The following is a 17,991-nucleotide window of genomic DNA, read 5'->3' on the forward strand; positions in this document are numbered from 1 at the left end:
ATTAAACTTTGGAGTTCTTTGTTCTTTTAGTCTTGTTTGTTTTTTATATCTATTATAATTAGCGATTATAATTAACGCGCTCTAGAAGCTATACGACTTTTATTTTGGAAAAACCCGGCGCCATTTTCTCCGCCCACGTACAAATTAGCGACGTTGCAAATTACGCGACATTGTAGTGCACTGTGATTTCATAGAGATTGTAGTGCACTTGTGTAGGACGTGAAGAAGTATTTGGAGTTTCGGCACATCAACTCAATTGGGACAGAAAAATAAATAAAGCGCTAAATGTTGGGAAAAAAGATTTGTGTGGGTTTATTTATATTTATTTTAATATATATTTTTTATAATAAAAAAAAAAAAACGGCGCCATTTTAATATTTTCCGCCCACATACGTACCAGCGACGTCCCAAATCACTTAGGGCACTAGTCAGCGCTGTGATATCGCAGTCTAATTAGTACTAACACACTAAGTAGGGTACTTGTGTAGGGTGTGAGCACGTATTTGGGATTCGGCCATCTCCAGCTGTCTTTCCCCCAGTGAACAGATGACTGAAAGGGGACAAAAGCGTTAAAATGTAAGAAGAAGAAAACGATTTGTTTTGGTTGATTTGCTGATTTATTTAATATGATAAATGATAAATCTAACATTCGTACGTACGAAAAACATTTCGGCATTGGTTTTGGTATCTTCTTTGCAAATCCGTTTTATTTATTATAAAGTGTAACCTATTAATGAAAGTTATCGCATTTAAAAAAAAAACCGAACAAGTATAATACATATTATTTGTATTATTATTAATAATCGACCCTACAATAAAAATCTATAATAATTGCAACGCCGGTTCTTGATATTAAATGCGTCAGCGGTTGTGTCCGCAATGCCGCACTTACTCCCTACATAGGCGCCCTACCCAGCGCGCGCGCATCCTACTCTCTATAGTATAAGTAGAGCACTAAAGATCCAAGATGGCGCCGTTTGAGACGCGTACTGTTTATTAAAGCAGGATTAACAGTTAAAGGGTTTCATCAGTTCATGCAGGTTTTTTTTCTTGTTTTGTGCTAACATGTAATGACAGCGTATGGCCACCAGGTGACCACCAGCTTATTATTGTGGCTGTCCATGGAGGTGGAATGAATACATTTTTAGAATTAAAGGTGAATCTTATGTGCTTTTTTCTGCAGTTGTGATGAGGCCGAGTGGAGGAAAGTGGATGAATGTGTGAACATGGCACCATGGTGGAGAACGTGTTCGGAGACCCCTCGCTGACCTTAAAGACAACCATTTTGCGTGAATCTCCCTCTGTCTGTCTTCTACACACTTTCACAGGTAATAAGCTCTCGTGTGTCTCTTTTACCTTTTCAAGTCCTTCCTATCTCACGTCCTGCTGTTCTCTCTCGCTCTCTCTCTCTCTTTCTAATTCACTCTCTCTGAGCAGATGAGCGTGAGCTCTGGCACAAAGAAGCTCGTGGCCGTCGCTGCCTTCGGCGCCGTCTCCTTCCTCCTCCTCGCCCGCCGCTTCAGGAGACGGAAAGGGAAGAAGAAAGTAATGCCGGAGGCTGACTCGACCTCCACACTTCCACCACTGAAAGGTAGCAGAAGCTGGCCTTTATGCGTTCATAAGTGGCTGTAAGGTCCAGTGTTTTTTTTTTATTTTGTTTGTTTTTTTAACACACCCCCTCTTCCTTCTTTTCCTCCTCTTTCAGATGCTGCTTTGACTCGTCCCAACCTCAGTCTGTATCTGAACTCGAAGAGCAGCTTTTCTCGTCATGCTGCGTCTAACAGGGGCCTAAACAGCAAACTCTCCAGCTCTCTGCAGAGTCTGACATCGGTACAGACCACATCGTATTTATTTTTCCAAAACTCTCTATTGTTTACATTAATTACGTTCCCACAAAATCCACTCACATTCCTATAAAAGGCCCTCGTTTTCTATCGAAACGCTCTTGAATTTACAAAAGAATAACCCACAAGCTCTACAAAACTCTCGCGTTCCCACAAAATAAGCTTTTATTGCTACAACACCCTCTCGCGTTCCCACAAAACGCTGTTGCTTTCTCGAATTAGCACAAAATAAACTTCCGTACCCGCAATACACTCACGTTCTTACAAAACACTCTCGCAAACCCACACGTTCTCGAATTTGCACAGATTCCTCTCGCGTTTATCAGAGCGCCTGAGAGTTTTTAACAGAGGGCAGGGTTTAGCTTTGTCCAGGTAAAGATCTCACACCAGGTCGTATCGCCTTCTCTCAGGTGAAGAGCATGAACTCGTGCAGCGAGGGCACTGGGGCATTGACCCTCTGGGACGAAACGGACGACGGCGATGTACGCAACGCCACCACGACTCCAGAAAACCTCTACCTGATGGGTAAAACACCTGGAGTGTTTCATTCCACTTACACCGCAAACATTTCATACTGTAACTCCTCTGCTTATGTACCTCAGTTTAACACGTGTAGATCCGTCTGACAAGATCTAAATCTCCACCATTACTCAGGTATGGAGTTGTTCGAGGAGGCGCTACGACGCTGGGAACAGGCACTAAACTTCCGCAGCCGGCTGGCCGACGACGAGGGCGAGTGCTCTTCCGTGAAACTGGGAGCCGGAGATGCCATCGCTGAGGAGACCACAGAGGCATGTGAAAACCGCTATACACGTGGTTCATCTGGTTCCAGTGGCCAAGCAAGCAAACGTCTTTGAAATGATTTATTTATTTAATTTTTTTGCACAGGACATCTTTGGTGGGGAGTTCATTCGCAAGCTGGAGTCTCTCCTGCAAAGGGCGTACCGACTCCAGGAGGAGTTTGAAGGAGTGCTGGGATTCGTCGATCCGTCCTCACACCATAGTGGTGAGTCAAAACCTGGTGGGATTCTGTGAGAATGTAACAAGCTTGACCCGTGATTTGCTCCTCTGCCTGGTAGATAAACACGCCGAAGTTTCCACAAGGGAAGATCTCGACAACTCGTGTTGGAGAGACACCGTGAGCATTGGCTCCAACGACTCCTTCGTCTCCGCCGCAGAGGTGAACTCTGTCAGAACCCCTTTTTTCTATAATGATGTAAGTCTTAAAACTGACTCTGATCTTTGTCGTCCTCAGCTTTCTGAGCAGAAGAGCGCTCTGGCCCTCACCTCTCTCTGTCGCTCTCTTCCATTCTACGAGGAGGCTCTGCAGATGGCTGAGGACGGGAAAATATCCTGCAGAGTTCTCCGGTGAGACCAAGAGTCCAGAACGCATGAGAAGCAGTTGAGATAACGCGTTGATGTTCATTTATCATTTTGTATAAATAAAAAAAATTGATACAAAAAACTCTCACAATCGCACAAACCGCTCTCGCATTCACTCCCGCATTCGCACAAACCGCTCTCGCATTCACTCCCGCATTCGCACAAACCGCATTCGCACAAACCCCGCATTTCCTCCCGCATTCGCACAAACCGCATTCGCACAAACCCCGCATTCACTCCCGCGTTCGCACAAACCGCTCTCGCGTTCACTCCCGCGTTCGCACAAACCGCTCTCGCGTTCACTCCCGCGTTCGCACAAACCGCTCTCGCGTTCACTCCCGCGTTCGCACAAACCGCTCTCGCGTTCACGCCCGCGTTCGCACAAACCGCTCTCGCGTTCACGCCCGCGTTCGCACAAACCGCTCTCGCGTTCACGCCCGCGTTCGCACAAACCGCTCTCGCGTTCACGCCCGCGTTCGCACAAACCGCTCTCGCATTCGCACAAATCACTTTCGCACCTACTATTCTTACATTCAAATAAAATGCATTTGCTTTGGTTCTACAGAATTGCTTTGTGTTTTCCACAAATGTAATCTGTTATTAAACCATGTTTAAAAACAAAAATACCAAAAATATCTAACTATTGACATTCTTTTTTTCTTTTTTTGATCTAATTAAGAACTGAGATGCTCGAATGCCTCGGAGACACAGACTTCCTCGCCAAGCTGCACTGCATCCGTCAGGCTTGTCAGGTAAGACAACGTTGTGTTTTTTCCCCTCCAATCCACTTAATCTATCCACTGGATGGAGCTTTGGGGAGACCCTGTGTAATGAATCTCTGCCATGTTTAGGTCATCCTTCAAGACACATCGACTCGGAAGTTTCTGGCAGACACAGGGAAAAAGATCCTGTCCTCAATAATTGTCCGAGCCCGGAAGGTGAGTGTGTGTTTCTCTGGAGGATGTTCAGTAGTTTAGTTGCTTAAGATCTGTTTTATTTTTATTTTTTTTTGTGGGTGGGGTTTGGCAGAACCCGAAAAGGTTCGAGGAAGTTTATGAGGAGATGATTATCTTTCTGGAGCAGACGGATCACTGGGAGAACACAGAGGTTGAGCTCTCTGCGAGAGGGGTAAGACACGAAAGATTAATTCCGGACTTTTCATTTGGTGAAGTTTCATTTTAACGCAATTTCTTAAATTAGGTTAAGCATCTGAACTTCTACGACATCGTCCTCGACTTTATCCTAATGGATTCTTTTGAGGATCTGGAGAATCCGCCTCAATCCATCATGAATGTCGTGAACAACCGCTGGCTGAACAACGCCTTCAAAGAAACGGTACGTCAGAAATTTCTTCTTTGTATATTCCGTCTGATGGCTCGGTTTGTTAACGTTTTTTCTCGCTGCAGGCCGTGGCATCAAGCTGCTGGTCCGTTCTCAAGCAGAAGCGACAACACGTTAAGGTACACGCTTCTGATAACTCTGGGGATTGGTGCTAATTGGTTCCTAATGCTAGTCATGCTAGCTGTCCAGCTTAGTAGCTAAATATAGCAACAAAACCTAACCGATTCTAAACCGGTTAAATACTGCAATAATCAGTTCGGCTCTTAGGTTTATACCTAGCATCGTTAGAACATTACCAAATTGAGTTAACTGTGCTTAAGCTAGCCGGATAAAAGTTAACCACTCACCTAAAATTCATAATGAATTCCTGTTTACTTCATGCGCTTCCTGTATAAGATACAATACCACTGTATTTGTCAATACCATAATTAAACCGTTAGCTGATGGTAACGTATTATTATTATTATTATTTTCAGGATCAGGACGGCTTTATCGTTCACTTCTATTCGGTGTGTCAGCACATCAGCCCTGAATTAGCGTGGGGTTTCCTGGGACCCAAAAGCTCCCTGCATGACTTCTGCTACTTCTTCAAGGTGCAAAGTTTAGCCAAGGTGTTCCAGCTGTTTGACAGATTTCACGCTTCAGTTTTCTGCTTTAACATTTGCTTCTGTTCCCTACAGGAGCAGGTGCTGCTCTTCCTGAAGGACATCTTCGATCTGGAGAAGGTGCGTTACTCCAGCGTGGACACTCTGGCTGAAGAGGTACAGCACCTGCTGCACTATCGAGCCGAGCTGATTGTAAATTACTCCGACTCAACCCTCCAAGCTAACGGGTGCGTGGGCACCACGTCCGGACTGGCGTCAGGCGCCCTGCCCGAGACCCGGGAGCAGTGAGCGACTCCTGATTTCATTCAACCTTGAAGAGGACTCGCAACATGTTCTCCGAATCAGTGGATTGGTTTTGACCTTTCGATTTGGATGAAGGTCAAAGCCTAGCATGTAACGTAAACTATCGCGTGCTGCTCGGTTTGGAGTGATCGCGCTTGGTATTTATTAGGATTATTTATTTTTATTCTGTAAAATGAGTGCCATGGTGAGATTTGCTGGGAAGTGCAATGAATGTCATTTGAAAAGGAAAAACAAAACAAAAACGACTCTCTGAGGACCGAACCAGAAAATTTGGACTTCTAAGTCCTTTTGTTGTTTTTCACCAAGAATGTATACTGTATAAAATTGGAGAAATAATTATTTTAAATATTACATATTGCTCATTTCGGTGTGAGGATAATATGCCTTATTGTTAGCACCTGTATCGTATTTCCTACGTACACCTTGACTGGATGTGTGTTTTTTTTTTTTATTGTAGATCTTAATAACAGATCATTTCTTTTAGCATGATTTGCCCTCGTGTGGCTGTCGTCATGTCAAAAGGAGTGGAGCTCAAGTTAAATCAGCCTCTTGCTAACTTGATCGTATGGTATAAATACAAGCTTCTTTTTCATTTATTAATTTTGAGGTGCTACTCATCAAAAAAAATTATAAATAAATAATGGTTCACACCCAAATTTAGCTAGTTAATGCTAGCTGTCTGTAGCAGGCTAGTTCACACTAGCTAACTACTAACAGTTGATGTGCTATTTATTTTATTTTTTCTGTGAAAAAAAACTCAAATTCGTGATTAATTGATATTTAACCAGAGCTCCACCCTATTCGTTAATGCCAGGATGTGAGCTAAACTGCCTGCCCGGTTGTCAAATGCTAAATCGTTACTTCTAAAGAACATGGATGTATTTTGTCTAAATATTAAATTATTTTTTATTTGAAAAACATCCAAAAGTTGTGCTGCTACAGTCTCAAATTCATCAGCTAATAAAAAGTCCAATCGAATGTGTTTCGGGTTTTGAGAACGACTGGCTACTTATGAAGCGAAATTTCATTTTTTGTGGGTTTTTTGTGTAAAATCTTACTCCGATCAAATACTTCCGCTTGTACATGATAACGGATGACGTTATCTCACAAGGTTAACAATAAAATCATCTTACAAGGTTAACAATAAAAGGCTAGATAAAACGTTTATCGTATAATTATTGGATATGGTGACTCTTAACGTAAGGAAAGGCTTATTTAAATCGTGTGGAAGGAGTCTCCAGTGTCAGAGTTCTTCTGAAAGGGTTCTACTATGAAAGTTTGAGACCCGGACCATGATGACGATTACGATCGTACAGAAGTTCTGATACGGTGAAGCTTTATGTGAGGAAATGTTTTTTCAAGACGTGTGGAAGGAGTCTCCAGTGTCAGCATGGGGAGTCTCTTCAGAAACGAGGACTTTGAGTAACAGTTATCTGAAATTTTTTGAGCTTTGTGGATCGTATACGAAGCAGCTAAACTTTCAGATTTACGTGAGCAATCCGAGCGAGTATGGGACGTGTTGTACTTTCGCCGCAGTAATTTGCCAGGAAAGCAAAGTATATCTGCGACATGAAAAGCAACAATAAACTGATAAAAAAAAAGTGTGATTCGTTGTTTAACTATGTTTTTAACAAGGTATTAGAGGAATAAAATGTTTATTTTTTTCCTCAGAATTGTGCCTGAGGTGATTAAAATGCTAACCATTAATCCCTTAGCATGCCCCGCCCCTCCCCCAAAACCGGAAGTCGTGATTTTCTCTCGCGCTCCCCCTGTAGGCCGCAATTCGAATTGTTCACCTCATCGTCTGAGCTGCGCGGCCATCTTCTCTCTATCACACTCACACACTTCTTCCCTCGGACATGGCCGATTACACGAGCGTGGCGCCTCCGTCCTCGAACGCCGGCGGCGGCATGAACGACGCTTTCAAAGACGCGCTGCAGCGCGCCAGACAGGTGAGTGAGTCCTCTTGGTACCGGTTCCAGTCCCGGCTTCCGAACCGAAATAAAAAGAAAAAAAAAAAATACGCCGCGGCTTTGGCGCTGAATTCCCGCGTTTTAAACGGCGCTCCGCTCTACCCTCGAATGCCCTTCGTAGTGCGCGTGGCGTCCAGCTTTCACGCGCATCGTGTAGCGCACTCCGAAGTTAGTGCGGATGGATTTGGGACGGCGTTTTATTGGGGCCTGCTAACAGTTTAGCGGCCTGCAAACAAAAGGCCTGGGTTTTTCCGTAAAGACAAAATGCGGAATTTGGTCCAATTCTTTTTTTTTTTTTTTCGTTTAATTTTTTTGTTTGTGACGTAATATGGTTTTTCATCTAATAACCATTATTTCTGGTTAATCCGAACTCCGAGCTATGCTAGCTAGTTTGCTATACCACCATCTTTGTCACCAACCAGCTTCAAATATAGATGTATATATTTTGTCTTTTTCATTTTCAAAATACGGCTAATAAATAAAACTATAAAATGCTTATTTAAAAAAAAAAAAAATTGTTAGCTAGGAGCTAATTTATATAACGACTTCCTCACTCTGAGGCCTTGCTAGCGCTCGCGCCTTGACTAGCCAAATGTTTTTTTTTTTTGTTTTTTTTTTGTTTTTTTTGTTTGTTCATTTATGTATTTTTGTTATTTGCTTTTTTTTTTTCAGATAGCAGCCAAAATCGGCGGTGATGGAGTCAATCCACCTCCTGTTTCCAACGAGTTTGCATACGGAGGGCAGAAAAGGCCTTTAGAGGACGGGGGTAAGTTTTTCTTTCTTTTTTCTTTTTCAAGGAACTTAAAAAAAAAAAAGTTCCGGAACTGTCCTGAACCAGAATTAGTGAGTACCCATGATCAGATCTTTATTAATTTATATCTTTATTTATTTTTCAAATTGTTGATCTACTCTTGGTCTCTTGTCAAGTCGCTGATTGGACATTTGCAATCAAAATATTTAAGTTTCACTTCTTTTATTATTATTATTATTATTATTGCAAGGACGTTTTCTGGCCATAATTTTGTAGGTTAAAAAAAAATATATATATATATAGCATATATATTACTCGTTTGTAAGATCTGGTCTTCACAATCGCTCCGTCTTTTGTTTTTAACTTTCCAGATCAGCCAGAAACAAAGAAAGTCGCAAGTGACCGTAAGCGTTTGTTTTTTTCCCCCCGTCGTAACTATTACAAAATAATATCGATCATCACGGCTGTAGTTTTACTTCGAATATTAGAAATCGTGTAACACTTTTTTTTTTTCTTCCCTCCCAAAGCTTTTGCTGGAATGGGTGGAATGCCCGGTCTTCCGAGGTATACCTTTTTACACGTTAAAAGAAAGAAATGTATATTTATTGCGTTCCAAGATTTTGTCGTTCTAACCCCGAGTGATCGTTCGGTTTCTTCAGGCCTACGTCGGAAGAGTACAAGGTTCCGGACGGGATGGTTGGCTTCAGTAAGTGAATTTTGCTCCAGGAGTTTCAGGTTGTGTGAGAATGTTTGTTTTGCCGTGGATTAATCTTTCTTTCTGTCCTTTTTTTCCCTTACTTTTAAGTAATCGGAAGAGGCGGAGAGCAGATTTCAAGGATACAACAAGAATCGGGATGTAAGATACAGATTGCGCCAGGTGAACAATCATCGACGTGATTTTTCCTTCCTTGTATCGATTTATTTTTGGGGTTTTTTTGGTACAAAAACACTGCTTTTTACTCTTTCGCTTTACAGACAGCGGTGGCATGCCTGAGCGCTCCGTGACGTTAACAGGCTCTCCGGATTCCATCATGTGAGTGTGTGTGTGTAGAGGGACACAAGGCAACACTTAAGTTTCCCACATCATGTCTTTAACATGGAGATTTGTGTGTGTGTGTAACAGGACTGCAAAGAGGTTACTGTCGGAGATTGTAGAAAAGGGCAGACCGACTCCTTTTCATCACAGTGACGGACCCGGCATGTCGGTCCAGGAGATCATGATCCCTGCGTCCAAAGCGGGTTTGGTCATCGGGAAAGGAGGCGAGACGATCAAACAGTTACAAGTGAGTAAATTACTCAAGTGTTAACGGTAGTCCTGGTTTTATTTAACCTGATGATTAATATCGGGTTCTGAAATGCAGGAACGTGTCGGAGTTAAGATGGTCATGATCCAGGATGGACCTCAAAACACCGGGGCAGACAAACCACTCAGGATTTCTGGAGATCCTTTTAAAGTTCAGGTAAGTTTACTACTTGCAGTTTTAGAGACGAGGATGTCGTCGTCTCGGTATAAAAATGTTAAACGTTTTCCTTTCAGCAAGCTAAAGACATGGTGATGGACCTGATCAGAGACCAGGGTTTCCGAGAGCAAAGGGGCGAATACGGATCACGGATGGGTGGCGGAGAAGGTTTGGATGTAAGTCGCGATGATGGAGAGCTGATATTTCTGTACTCGAGATTGTGACGGTGTAACAGGGTTTTAAACGTCTGTTGTTCTTAAAGGTTCCCGTACCTCGCTTTGCAGTGGGGATCGTTATCGGCAGGAACGGAGAAATGATCAAGAAGATCCAGAACGACACGGGCGTCAAGATTCAGTTCAAACCAGGTTTGCTTTTGTTATTTCCGCTACTTTTATGGTTGCTAATAAGTTTAATGTATACAAGTCTCTACATTTGATTCATTTTTGTGATCTTCCATCCTCAACCCCCCAGATGATGGCACCACTCCAGACAGGATTGCTCAGATCATGGGCCCCCCTGATCGGGCGCAGCATGCGGCCAGCATCATTACAGACCTTTTGCGCAGCGTTCAAACCGGAGGTCCACCAGGCCCCGGGGGCAGGGGCAGAGGTCGTGGACATGGTAACTGGAACATGGGGCCACCAGGGGGCCTGCAAGAGTTCTCCTTCACCGTTCCCACCGTTAAGACCGGCCTTATTATCGGCAAAGGTCAGTCTTCCTTTTAATTCTTATTCCGCATTGCTTGCGTTTAATTCTTTTTTAAAAAAAATTGTAATGCAATTTCCTGTCCGTCTGCAGGAGGCGAGACGATTAAGAGCATAAGCCAGCAGTCCGGAGCGAGAATAGAGTTGCAGAGGAATCCTCCTCCTAATGCCGACCCCAACATAAAGATGTTCACGGTGCGTGGGACGCCGCAGCAGATTGACTACGCCAGGCAGCTCGTCGAAGAGAAGATCGGGGTGAGTGATCCAAAGATGCTTTTTTTTTTTTTTTGTTTTGTTTTTTTGTGTGTGACATCGATTTTTGCATGTCCTCAGGGTCCCGTAAGCCCTATGGGTGGACCTCACGGACCACCAGGGCCACATGGTGGCCCAGCACCCCACGGTCCCCCAGGCCCACCCGGTCCTCCTGCACCTATGGGACCGTACAATCCTGGGCCTTACAACCAGGGACCTCCTGGACCTCAGTAAGAGCCTCAACTTTTGTGTGAATGGCTTTAAGATTATCCACGCCCAATTAATATTGAAATTAATGGTGTCTGTGTACTGTGTGTTGCAGTGGTCCTCCAGGGCCGTACCAACCCCAAGGTTGGGGTAACGGTTACCCTCACTGGCAGCAGGGCCAGCCCGATCCCAGTAAGTCTGCTTTCTCTTTTCGTAAACCCTGAGAACGAGCTGTACTATTGTGTCTGACCCGCTGTTCACGGTGCACAGATAAAGCAGCAGCGGATGCTAACGCAGCAGCGTGGGCCGCCTATTACGCCCAGTACCAGCAGCAGCCACAGACTCCCATGACTCCAACGTCCGCCGCTGCCCCGGGCACCACTCCAGCCAACGGGCAAGGTGAGCCTTACTTTCACGCACATCTGCATTACGTAGGTCAGACCACAAAATCCAAAGACGTACGACGTCTGCAGCATAGTTGTATGTGCAGTTAATTTCCCGAGTTTGTTTTGGGTCGAGCGCAGGCTTTTTTCTGCATGACGGTTCTCAATTAGTCTGCACCGTTTTTAACAGGTGACCCGCAGGCTCCAGGTCAGAGCGGACAGGCAGATTACACCAAGGCCTGGGAAGAATATTACAAGAAAATGGGTAAATTGTAGTTTTAGATCTTTTTTTTTTTTTTTTTTTTTTTTTTCCCCCTCCCCCTCCCCCCTCCACTTTATTTTAAAATCTCGAGTTAAACAGCAACAGGGACGAGAACAGCAGAGTATTTTCTTGAGCAAAGTCAGAACCCTTTTTTTTTTTTTTTTTTTTTAAGACAGATTTGTTCAGAGAACTTTCACGAGTATGGTGTTTTATTGTCCAGAGAAAATGTAAACTTGAGGTGCACAAACGAACTCTACAGGATTAGCGAGGTTGAAAAATATTTAATAGGAATAATGAATTTCTTCAATACACAGTAAGTCTTTTTTCGCCGTTCAGGTCAACAAGGCCAGCAGCCACAGGATTACACCAAAGCGTGGGAGGAGTACTATAAGAAACAAGGTAAGAATGGAGGGTGTTCACTTTTCATTCAGTACCTCACCGGGCGGCCGCGTTGTACGTTACGGCTTTCTACAGTAGAGCTGCCGTAAATTCGGCTGCCCAAGAGCAAGTTTAGAGGGTTTCTGCCCCACCACTCGGAGGCAGTGTGGCTGGGGTCGTTCCCCTTCTTACAAATCAAAGATTAAACCTCTTTATTCGTTCTTTCAGGTTCCACTCATGCAAAAACTATTTGTATATTAATTGTTAGTGATCCAGCAATCCTGCGTTTTGATTTATTTGATTCTTGGTCAAACGCACGAGTTGTTTCAAGATGTTTTTGGTTTAGTGTAATTTGCAAAGAACTCGGACCTACTTTATTTTATTTTGAACTTTCGTGTGCAGTCATAAAGCATACTTTAAATCGCATATAACGACAAACCTATCTCATGCGTTTTCTGTATAAATCACACAATTGTTGCAAAGTATATTAAAGGTGTGTGTGTATATATATACACATACGTGCATATTATATTTCAATATTTATCTATACGTCCAATTATCTCCTATTTACTTTTAGCATTAAAATCAGATCTTGATACATATACAAACTAAAGTTGGTCTCACATGCCACCTTCAACAATCGTTACAGGTCAGGCAGCCCCTCAGGCGGCCGGAGCTAGCTCCTCTCAGCCCGGTGGCCAGCCGGACTACAGCGCGGCGTGGGCTGAGTATTACCGCCAGCAAGCGGCCTACTACGGCCAGGGCACCTCTCAGCCCATGGGAGCAGCACCACCGGCTCAGCAGGTACACTCCTAACAGCATTCATACCCCCCTCGTTATCGTGATCTGTGCTCTGTGTGTGTGTGTTTCCCCTCTCCCCCTGTCTCTTTATAACCTTTTTCCTCCACAGCTTCATCAGGCATCCAGGCAAGCCAGCAACACACGAGACACTAACCAAGCTGCTCTTCTTTTTTTTCCCCCTCCACAGGCGTCTTTATCTCTGTAATTAGGTTAAGGGTTGGGGCGGGGTAGTGAGTCACTGTTTCTGCTCTTAACATGTTGTGTATTTCTTATGTATTTCTTCTGCGCAGGGCCAGTAATGTGAAGCGGACATAAAGTAAATGCCACCTTGTAGAAAAAAATCCTTTGTTAAATGTTTGGATGCAGACGCCTTGATGAAGATCGTAATTTCCTTGGTTTGCGTTTAAATAGATTGCAAAAAAAAAAACACACACACACAAAGGCTCCGGATGATCGCTCCATATATATATATATATATATATTTTTTGGTAATTTTCTTTGTCATTTTTTTCCTCTCTTGTATAAATTGAACTGTTTTTAGTGCGGTTATATTTGGTCATTCCAGATCCTGTATGTTTTTGATTATGTAGTTCAGAACTCATGTCTATACAAAAGTACTCTTGGTGTTCTCTCTCTCTCTCTCTCTCTCTCTCTCTCTCTCTCTCTCTCTCTCTCTCTCTCTCTCTCTCTCTCTCTCTCTCTCTCTCTCTCTCTCTTCCTCATGTAAATGCTCAGTTTTAAAAATGCCTGTTGTGTTTTGCAATAAAACATAATGAAACCTCCTGTGTTGGTAAGTGGGCCGGTTATAAAAAAAAAAAAAAAAGTGGGAAAGGTTTGTGTATATACTTTTTTTTATTTTTTGTATTTTATTTATTTTTTTCTCTCTTCTTTTTGGTTTGTTTGTTTTGTAAAGGGCACGGGTGGGTGAACCGGGACACGTCTTTCTGTATAAGATGATGTTTCTCTCCAACTTGTTATTAGCAGTTCCTGCTGTGTGAGCAACGATGTGGCAGGATCTAGTCTGGTTTATTGGCACTAGGTGTAGACAGGTGTATCTGAGAAAAGTCGGCACGAGGCGCCCGAGCCATGTCTTGTCAAATATATATATATATATATAATGTGAGCAACTTTCCCCCTCACAGGCCAGTTTAGGACAGCGGTAAGCAAACCTGTCATAAAGCAATGTGATATGAATGCAAGCTATGATTTTATTATTTTTGTCAGTATGCTGTTTTGTTTTCTCCCTCCCAGGCCAGGTGAGGTGTTTTGTATTATTATTGTTATATGATGTATTATACAGATGTGCCCCTTGCTCCTGTTGTCGTAAATGCATATTTTTCTGGCAAATGTCTTTAAAAGAAAACGAACTGTGGCCATATATCTATATTTTATACCCCACCCTGTTTGGCGTAGACTTGTGGGTGTGTGTTTTTAGGGCTGAGGAGGCTATGCTGTTGGCACGCCAGTGAAAATGAGCCCTCCGTAAGTACACAAAACAAAAAACAAAAAAACTTAACGCCAGCCCCTGTTTCAAAGCATTGCCTTTGATTAAGTATAGTGCATAAATTTGACTTGTGAATTTGACTGTTTTTGGTTTGGTGGGGGGGAGGGGGTAAGTATGTCTGGGCTGCAATTCGAATGTTGTTTCTCGATCTTTCTTGAAGCCTGTGACTTTACCCTACGCTGTTAAGTTTTTGTCAAGAGATTTCAACTGTATTAATCCTTGTGATATCCCGTCTTTGTTTTTTTTGTGGGGGGGGTATTCTGAAAATGAACTGACCTTGCAGTCAGGGGCATATAAAATGTGTTTGCGCTTGAGCTCAGGGGTGAACAAATCATAAATGTTTGCAGATCTAGCCCGCGGCGGAAGACAGACCAGAAACCTCGTTGAATGGGCTTTAAAGTAATTTTGCTTGCGGCCCAAGAAAACCAAATAAAACAAGCAAGCGCTCGGCAGTAATCTTTTTAGAACCGCTCCGAGCATGACGCATCCGCATCCGAGTCACGTTTTTAACTCCGCTAACAGGATCGCGCCTTCCTAATAGCATGCCTAGAACCAAACAGTTTGCCTTATCTAACACGGCTAAAAGTTTGTGGACACCTAACCGAATGGTTTTTAAACAACCCTTCCCACAATTACTTTAGATTTGCTGTAATCTCTTCTGGGAAGATGTTCTATTGTGGATATTTGAGATTCCAGCCACAAGGGTGTTAGTAAAGGTACTGATGTAGGTGATACGAGGAGGCCTAGAGTGCATCCAGTTTTTCAATTTACCTTAAAGAGGGTTGAAGTCAGAGCTCTGGAGCCGGAGATCTTCACTCCAAACTCTCCATTTAAATCACACCTTAATGAGCTTGGCCTTGTAATGTGAACCATATGGCTGGATAAAAGTTGGGTGTTCCAATACTTTTGGCTGTACAGTGTATCTCCTTCAGTAAAGGATGAGTTGATTTTTCTTCCTCTAGCTGTCTAACCTAAAATAAAAAAAAAGAATCTATAACCAGAAATATTCGATTTGTCCATCCCTGAACATCCCTTTTGAAAGTGCCACTCACTGTATTATCGTTGTGCAACCTTGTTGTATTTCTTTGCATTCTGTTTGACCAAACTACTTAACGTTCAGGCAGGTTGTTCGCGTTCATTCTCTTCTCTCGCAATACATATATCTAATAACCCAATGTTGATTGGCGGCTCGATGCTCAGCGTCGTCCCCCACACTTTAGGTTCTGCTGCGATAACACAGGTAAGATTGACTTAAGACACCAAAAGAAAAGTTTTTTTGACCTGTGATTCAATCTTGATGTGAATCCGAAAGATTTTCGCCGAGGAATTAAATTTTTCCGAATGTAAAAAAAAAAGGCTCGATGTTTTCTGCTTAATTGCTTTGTATTGGCAATATACCTTTTTGTCCCCTTCCTAAGTAGCATAAATATATATAAAATATGCAGAATACATGTAGGATTTCTGTACATGATTTGAAATGCCTATATATATATTTATATATCAATGCATATCCATGCTAGTCATTGTTTTTCGAGCAGATCGATGGCACTGTAGATTGTATTGTCTTTACCAATGCTGCATGCAGTTGGATATTGAGAAGAAAAACAAACAGCGAAAATTATGATGTCATGGCAAATTGATTTTTCTCCCTTTTCTGAAGTGTCCTCGTGTTATGTATGCTGACATGGTTTGAAACCCTGTGCTGATGTGGCACTAATACAAAATTGCTGCCTTCATTCTCGCTCACAGTGGTGAAGACGCTGCAAGGCGTAGTTCGTAGAAATCAGGTCCTTCAGCTAGGGTTGTCCCTATGGAGGAGTCCTTTGACTGTGTCCCTTCTGCTGAACATAGACCGTTCAAGGGCTCCAGGTATAAGGTAAAAAAAAAAAAAAAAAATACTATGAGGAATTTTTTTTTTAATTGATAAATGTCACGTTTAGGGCAAATGTTGATGCTTAATATGGATGCTGGCATATTTCTGAAGTTGTTGATATGGTTTTTGAACTGTTCCATGATTACTTTCATGCACAATTGTTTTTTTTTTTTTCTTTGCTGAATTGTGGCTAGGGATTTGAAAAAAGTGCACATTTAGATAGATCACAAGGAATGTTTATTATGATTATTATTGTGATTATGATTATTATGATTATTATTATGATTAATTAGCATAGCTTGATGTCAGGCAGTTTATTGGAGTGTGTTATGATGCGTTGCTGCATATGTTGTGGTATGCATGCAGTATTGCTGTCCTTCTGAGCAAACTGTCCATAACAGAATTCGTTGCGGGTGTAGAAAAAAAGAAGACATAATCGAAGGCTATCTGAGAAATGGGGGAGCGTGGCCCGGGAGGTAAACACATACCGGTTTCGTGTCATATAAATGTCAACATTTTGGAATGTTTATCTTTTTTTTTTTCCTTTTTTTTTTTTTCTTTCTTTTTTCTTTTCTTCTTCTTTTGTTTAAAAAGTATTTAGGGCTTTGTTGTGTTTAGATTTGTAATTTCGTTTTGCAGAGAATTGTCGGTTTTTCACTGTTTGGCGATGTCGACATGTCGTTCAATAAAATTGTTATGATCGGAACTTTCGCCCGTGTCTCAATTCCTGACTTCGCACCACTCTGACGAACCAACTTTTATTTTCACTGATACAATTGAACACATTTCAACGATTACTGCATTATTAAAAATTTCCAGTCAGCCTTGTAGCTTCTTATTTATAAGTTATTCCATTCCCAACAACTAGTCGTAAATTATTAAAAGGGACACACTGAGGGTGTGGGGTCATGTTTTGCCAGCACCTGGCAACCTTTCTGCAGAGGTTATTGGTTGATCTAGTGTTCTCTGGCATATAAGGTGTCATAGAAATGCAACACAAGCCAGGCCGAATAGGTGCCCAGGTGGAAGAAGTCGGCGTTCGTAAACGTGTAAATGAAAACCTGTGATGTGCCTGGAGCGTTGAGCGACCGCGAAGGATACGCGTAAGTATGCTAGGAGTGTGTGAGAACGTTACGAATAAAGGAAACAAAGACGAGTTATTGTACTTTTCAACCATTTACACGAAGGTCCATTTGTATTCTTGATGATTCCCTTTCCATAGAACTGCAACTGTAGAAGAGGCCTGTTCTAGCCAGTGGATTTAAATTTGACATTGTCATAACCTTGGAATAGTTTGTCAAGGTGGTGATTCTTTTGCGGTATTCTCATCCCGGAGATTAATCATCAACCATGTATGCACAAGGTAGGATATGATGATCTTCCTGATCACCTCAACAAACAGGATCTCAGTCAATAGCGCTTGGACTTTGACGGACGCGAGTTCATTTGAGAGGGCGCAGTTACAGGAAGTGTAGGCATGAGGGGCCCGAAGTTACTCATTCTTGCTAATTTGTTGCACTTGTTTACCAGAAAAGTTTAATAATGCAACATCCTTACCATCAGAGACGTACACAATTTGTCCCGTACCACATGCATTGAGAAAGCAGATATGTTCCTTGGGCTTCAAAGGTACAAAAACCACTTTTTGCCTTGCAATCATGGAGGCCAAGCCTTTATTGGTATGAGAAGGTGGTTGACCGATGAACGTGTTTTATAGTTTACTCACACGACTGGTTTCATATCTGTGCCATCCAAAGAGTGTGGCAAAGTAGTTAATAAGCACAAGAACTGCTATGGCTAACAGTGTTCACCCCCCAGTACTCCTGGAAAAATGAAGACTGCATACTGTGGACATTTTTATAATCCTGTGATCATATTTTTAATATTTTGTAGATTGCATCATTTAAGATTCTGAAGCTTGTGGCCTGAAATGTGCACACAGATTTTACACTATGAGCTACACCAAT

General features: G+C 42.5%; 2 protein-coding genes across 7 annotated transcripts; both read left to right on the forward strand.

Annotated features, from left to right (window-relative positions):
- The first annotated feature begins 149 nt into the window (after window positions 1–149).
- Window positions 150–6,641, forward strand: miga1 (mitoguardin 1). 3 transcript variants are annotated; one of them, XM_083540870.1, is made up of 16 exons: window positions 150–287; window positions 1,184–1,328; window positions 1,438–1,591; window positions 1,706–1,830; window positions 2,255–2,369; window positions 2,499–2,635; window positions 2,733–2,850; window positions 2,924–3,024; window positions 3,100–3,212; window positions 3,907–3,979; window positions 4,079–4,165; window positions 4,257–4,355; window positions 4,428–4,562; window positions 4,634–4,687; window positions 5,045–5,161; window positions 5,249–6,641. In XM_083540870.1, exons 3-16 carry the CDS (start codon window positions 1,438–1,440, stop codon window positions 5,459–5,461), a joined length of 1,641 nt encoding a protein of 546 aa, XP_083396996.1. In that variant the 5' UTR covers window positions 150–287; window positions 1,184–1,328; the 3' UTR covers window positions 5,462–6,641. The 3 variants fall into 3 exon arrangements, with proteins under 3 accessions (XP_083396996.1, XP_083396994.1, XP_083396995.1); XM_083540868.1 differs by lacking the exon at window positions 150–287 and adding an exon at window positions 420–576; XM_083540869.1 differs by lacking the exon at window positions 150–287 and adding an exon at window positions 938–1,091.
- A 613-nt stretch (window positions 6,642–7,254) lies between these two features.
- fubp1 (far upstream element (FUSE) binding protein 1) lies at window positions 7,255–15,858 on the forward strand. 4 transcript variants are annotated; one of them, XM_083540865.1, is made up of 20 exons: window positions 7,255–7,428; window positions 8,122–8,215; window positions 8,572–8,604; window positions 8,728–8,764; window positions 8,860–8,906; window positions 9,006–9,077; window positions 9,176–9,233; window positions 9,324–9,483; window positions 9,562–9,660; window positions 9,738–9,836; window positions 9,923–10,025; window positions 10,132–10,368; window positions 10,459–10,619; window positions 10,698–10,846; window positions 10,939–11,015; window positions 11,094–11,222; window positions 11,397–11,471; window positions 11,805–11,867; window positions 12,496–12,650; window positions 12,938–15,858. In XM_083540865.1, the coding sequence occupies exons 1-20, from the start codon at window positions 7,336–7,338 to the stop codon at window positions 12,944–12,946; spliced, it is 1,950 nt and encodes a 649-aa protein (XP_083396991.1). In that variant the 5' UTR covers window positions 7,255–7,335; the 3' UTR covers window positions 12,947–15,858. The 4 variants fall into 4 exon arrangements, with proteins under 4 accessions (XP_083396991.1, XP_083396990.1, XP_083396992.1 ...); XM_083540864.1 differs by lacking the exon at window positions 12,938–15,858 and having other exon boundaries at window positions 12,496–12,806; XM_083540867.1 differs by lacking the exon at window positions 11,397–11,471 and having other exon boundaries at window positions 7,256–7,428.
- The last annotated feature ends 2,133 nt before the right edge of the window (window positions 15,859–17,991 follow it).

The sequence above is a fragment of the Silurus aristotelis genome (genome assembly GCF_946808225.1).
Source record: "Silurus aristotelis genome assembly, chromosome: 5".
NCBI lineage: Eukaryota > Metazoa > Chordata > Actinopteri > Siluriformes > Siluridae > Silurus > Silurus aristotelis.

Bases quoted from the DNA above. Each gene is read 5' to 3' on its own strand.
- miga1 (XM_083540870.1), top strand. From the start codon at position 1,438: ATGAGCGTGAGCTCTGGCACAAAGAAGCTCGTGGCCGTCGCTGCCTTC. The intron at 1,592-1,705 runs GTAGCAGAAGCT...CTCCTCTTTCAG, and splicing joins CACACTTCCACCACTGAAAG to ATGCTGCTTTGACTCGTCCC. The intron at 4,563-4,633 runs GTACGTCAGAAA...TTCTCGCTGCAG, and splicing joins ACAACGCCTTCAAAGAAACG to GCCGTGGCATCAAGCTGCTG.
- fubp1 (XM_083540864.1), top strand. From the start codon at position 7,336: ATGGCCGATTACACGAGCGTGGCGCCTCCGTCCTCGAACGCCGGCGGC. The intron at 8,216-8,571 runs GTAAGTTTTTCT...TTAACTTTCCAG, and splicing joins AAGGCCTTTAGAGGACGGGG to ATCAGCCAGAAACAAAGAAA. The intron at 10,369-10,458 runs GTCAGTCTTCCT...GTCCGTCTGCAG, and splicing joins CGGCCTTATTATCGGCAAAG to GAGGCGAGACGATTAAGAGC.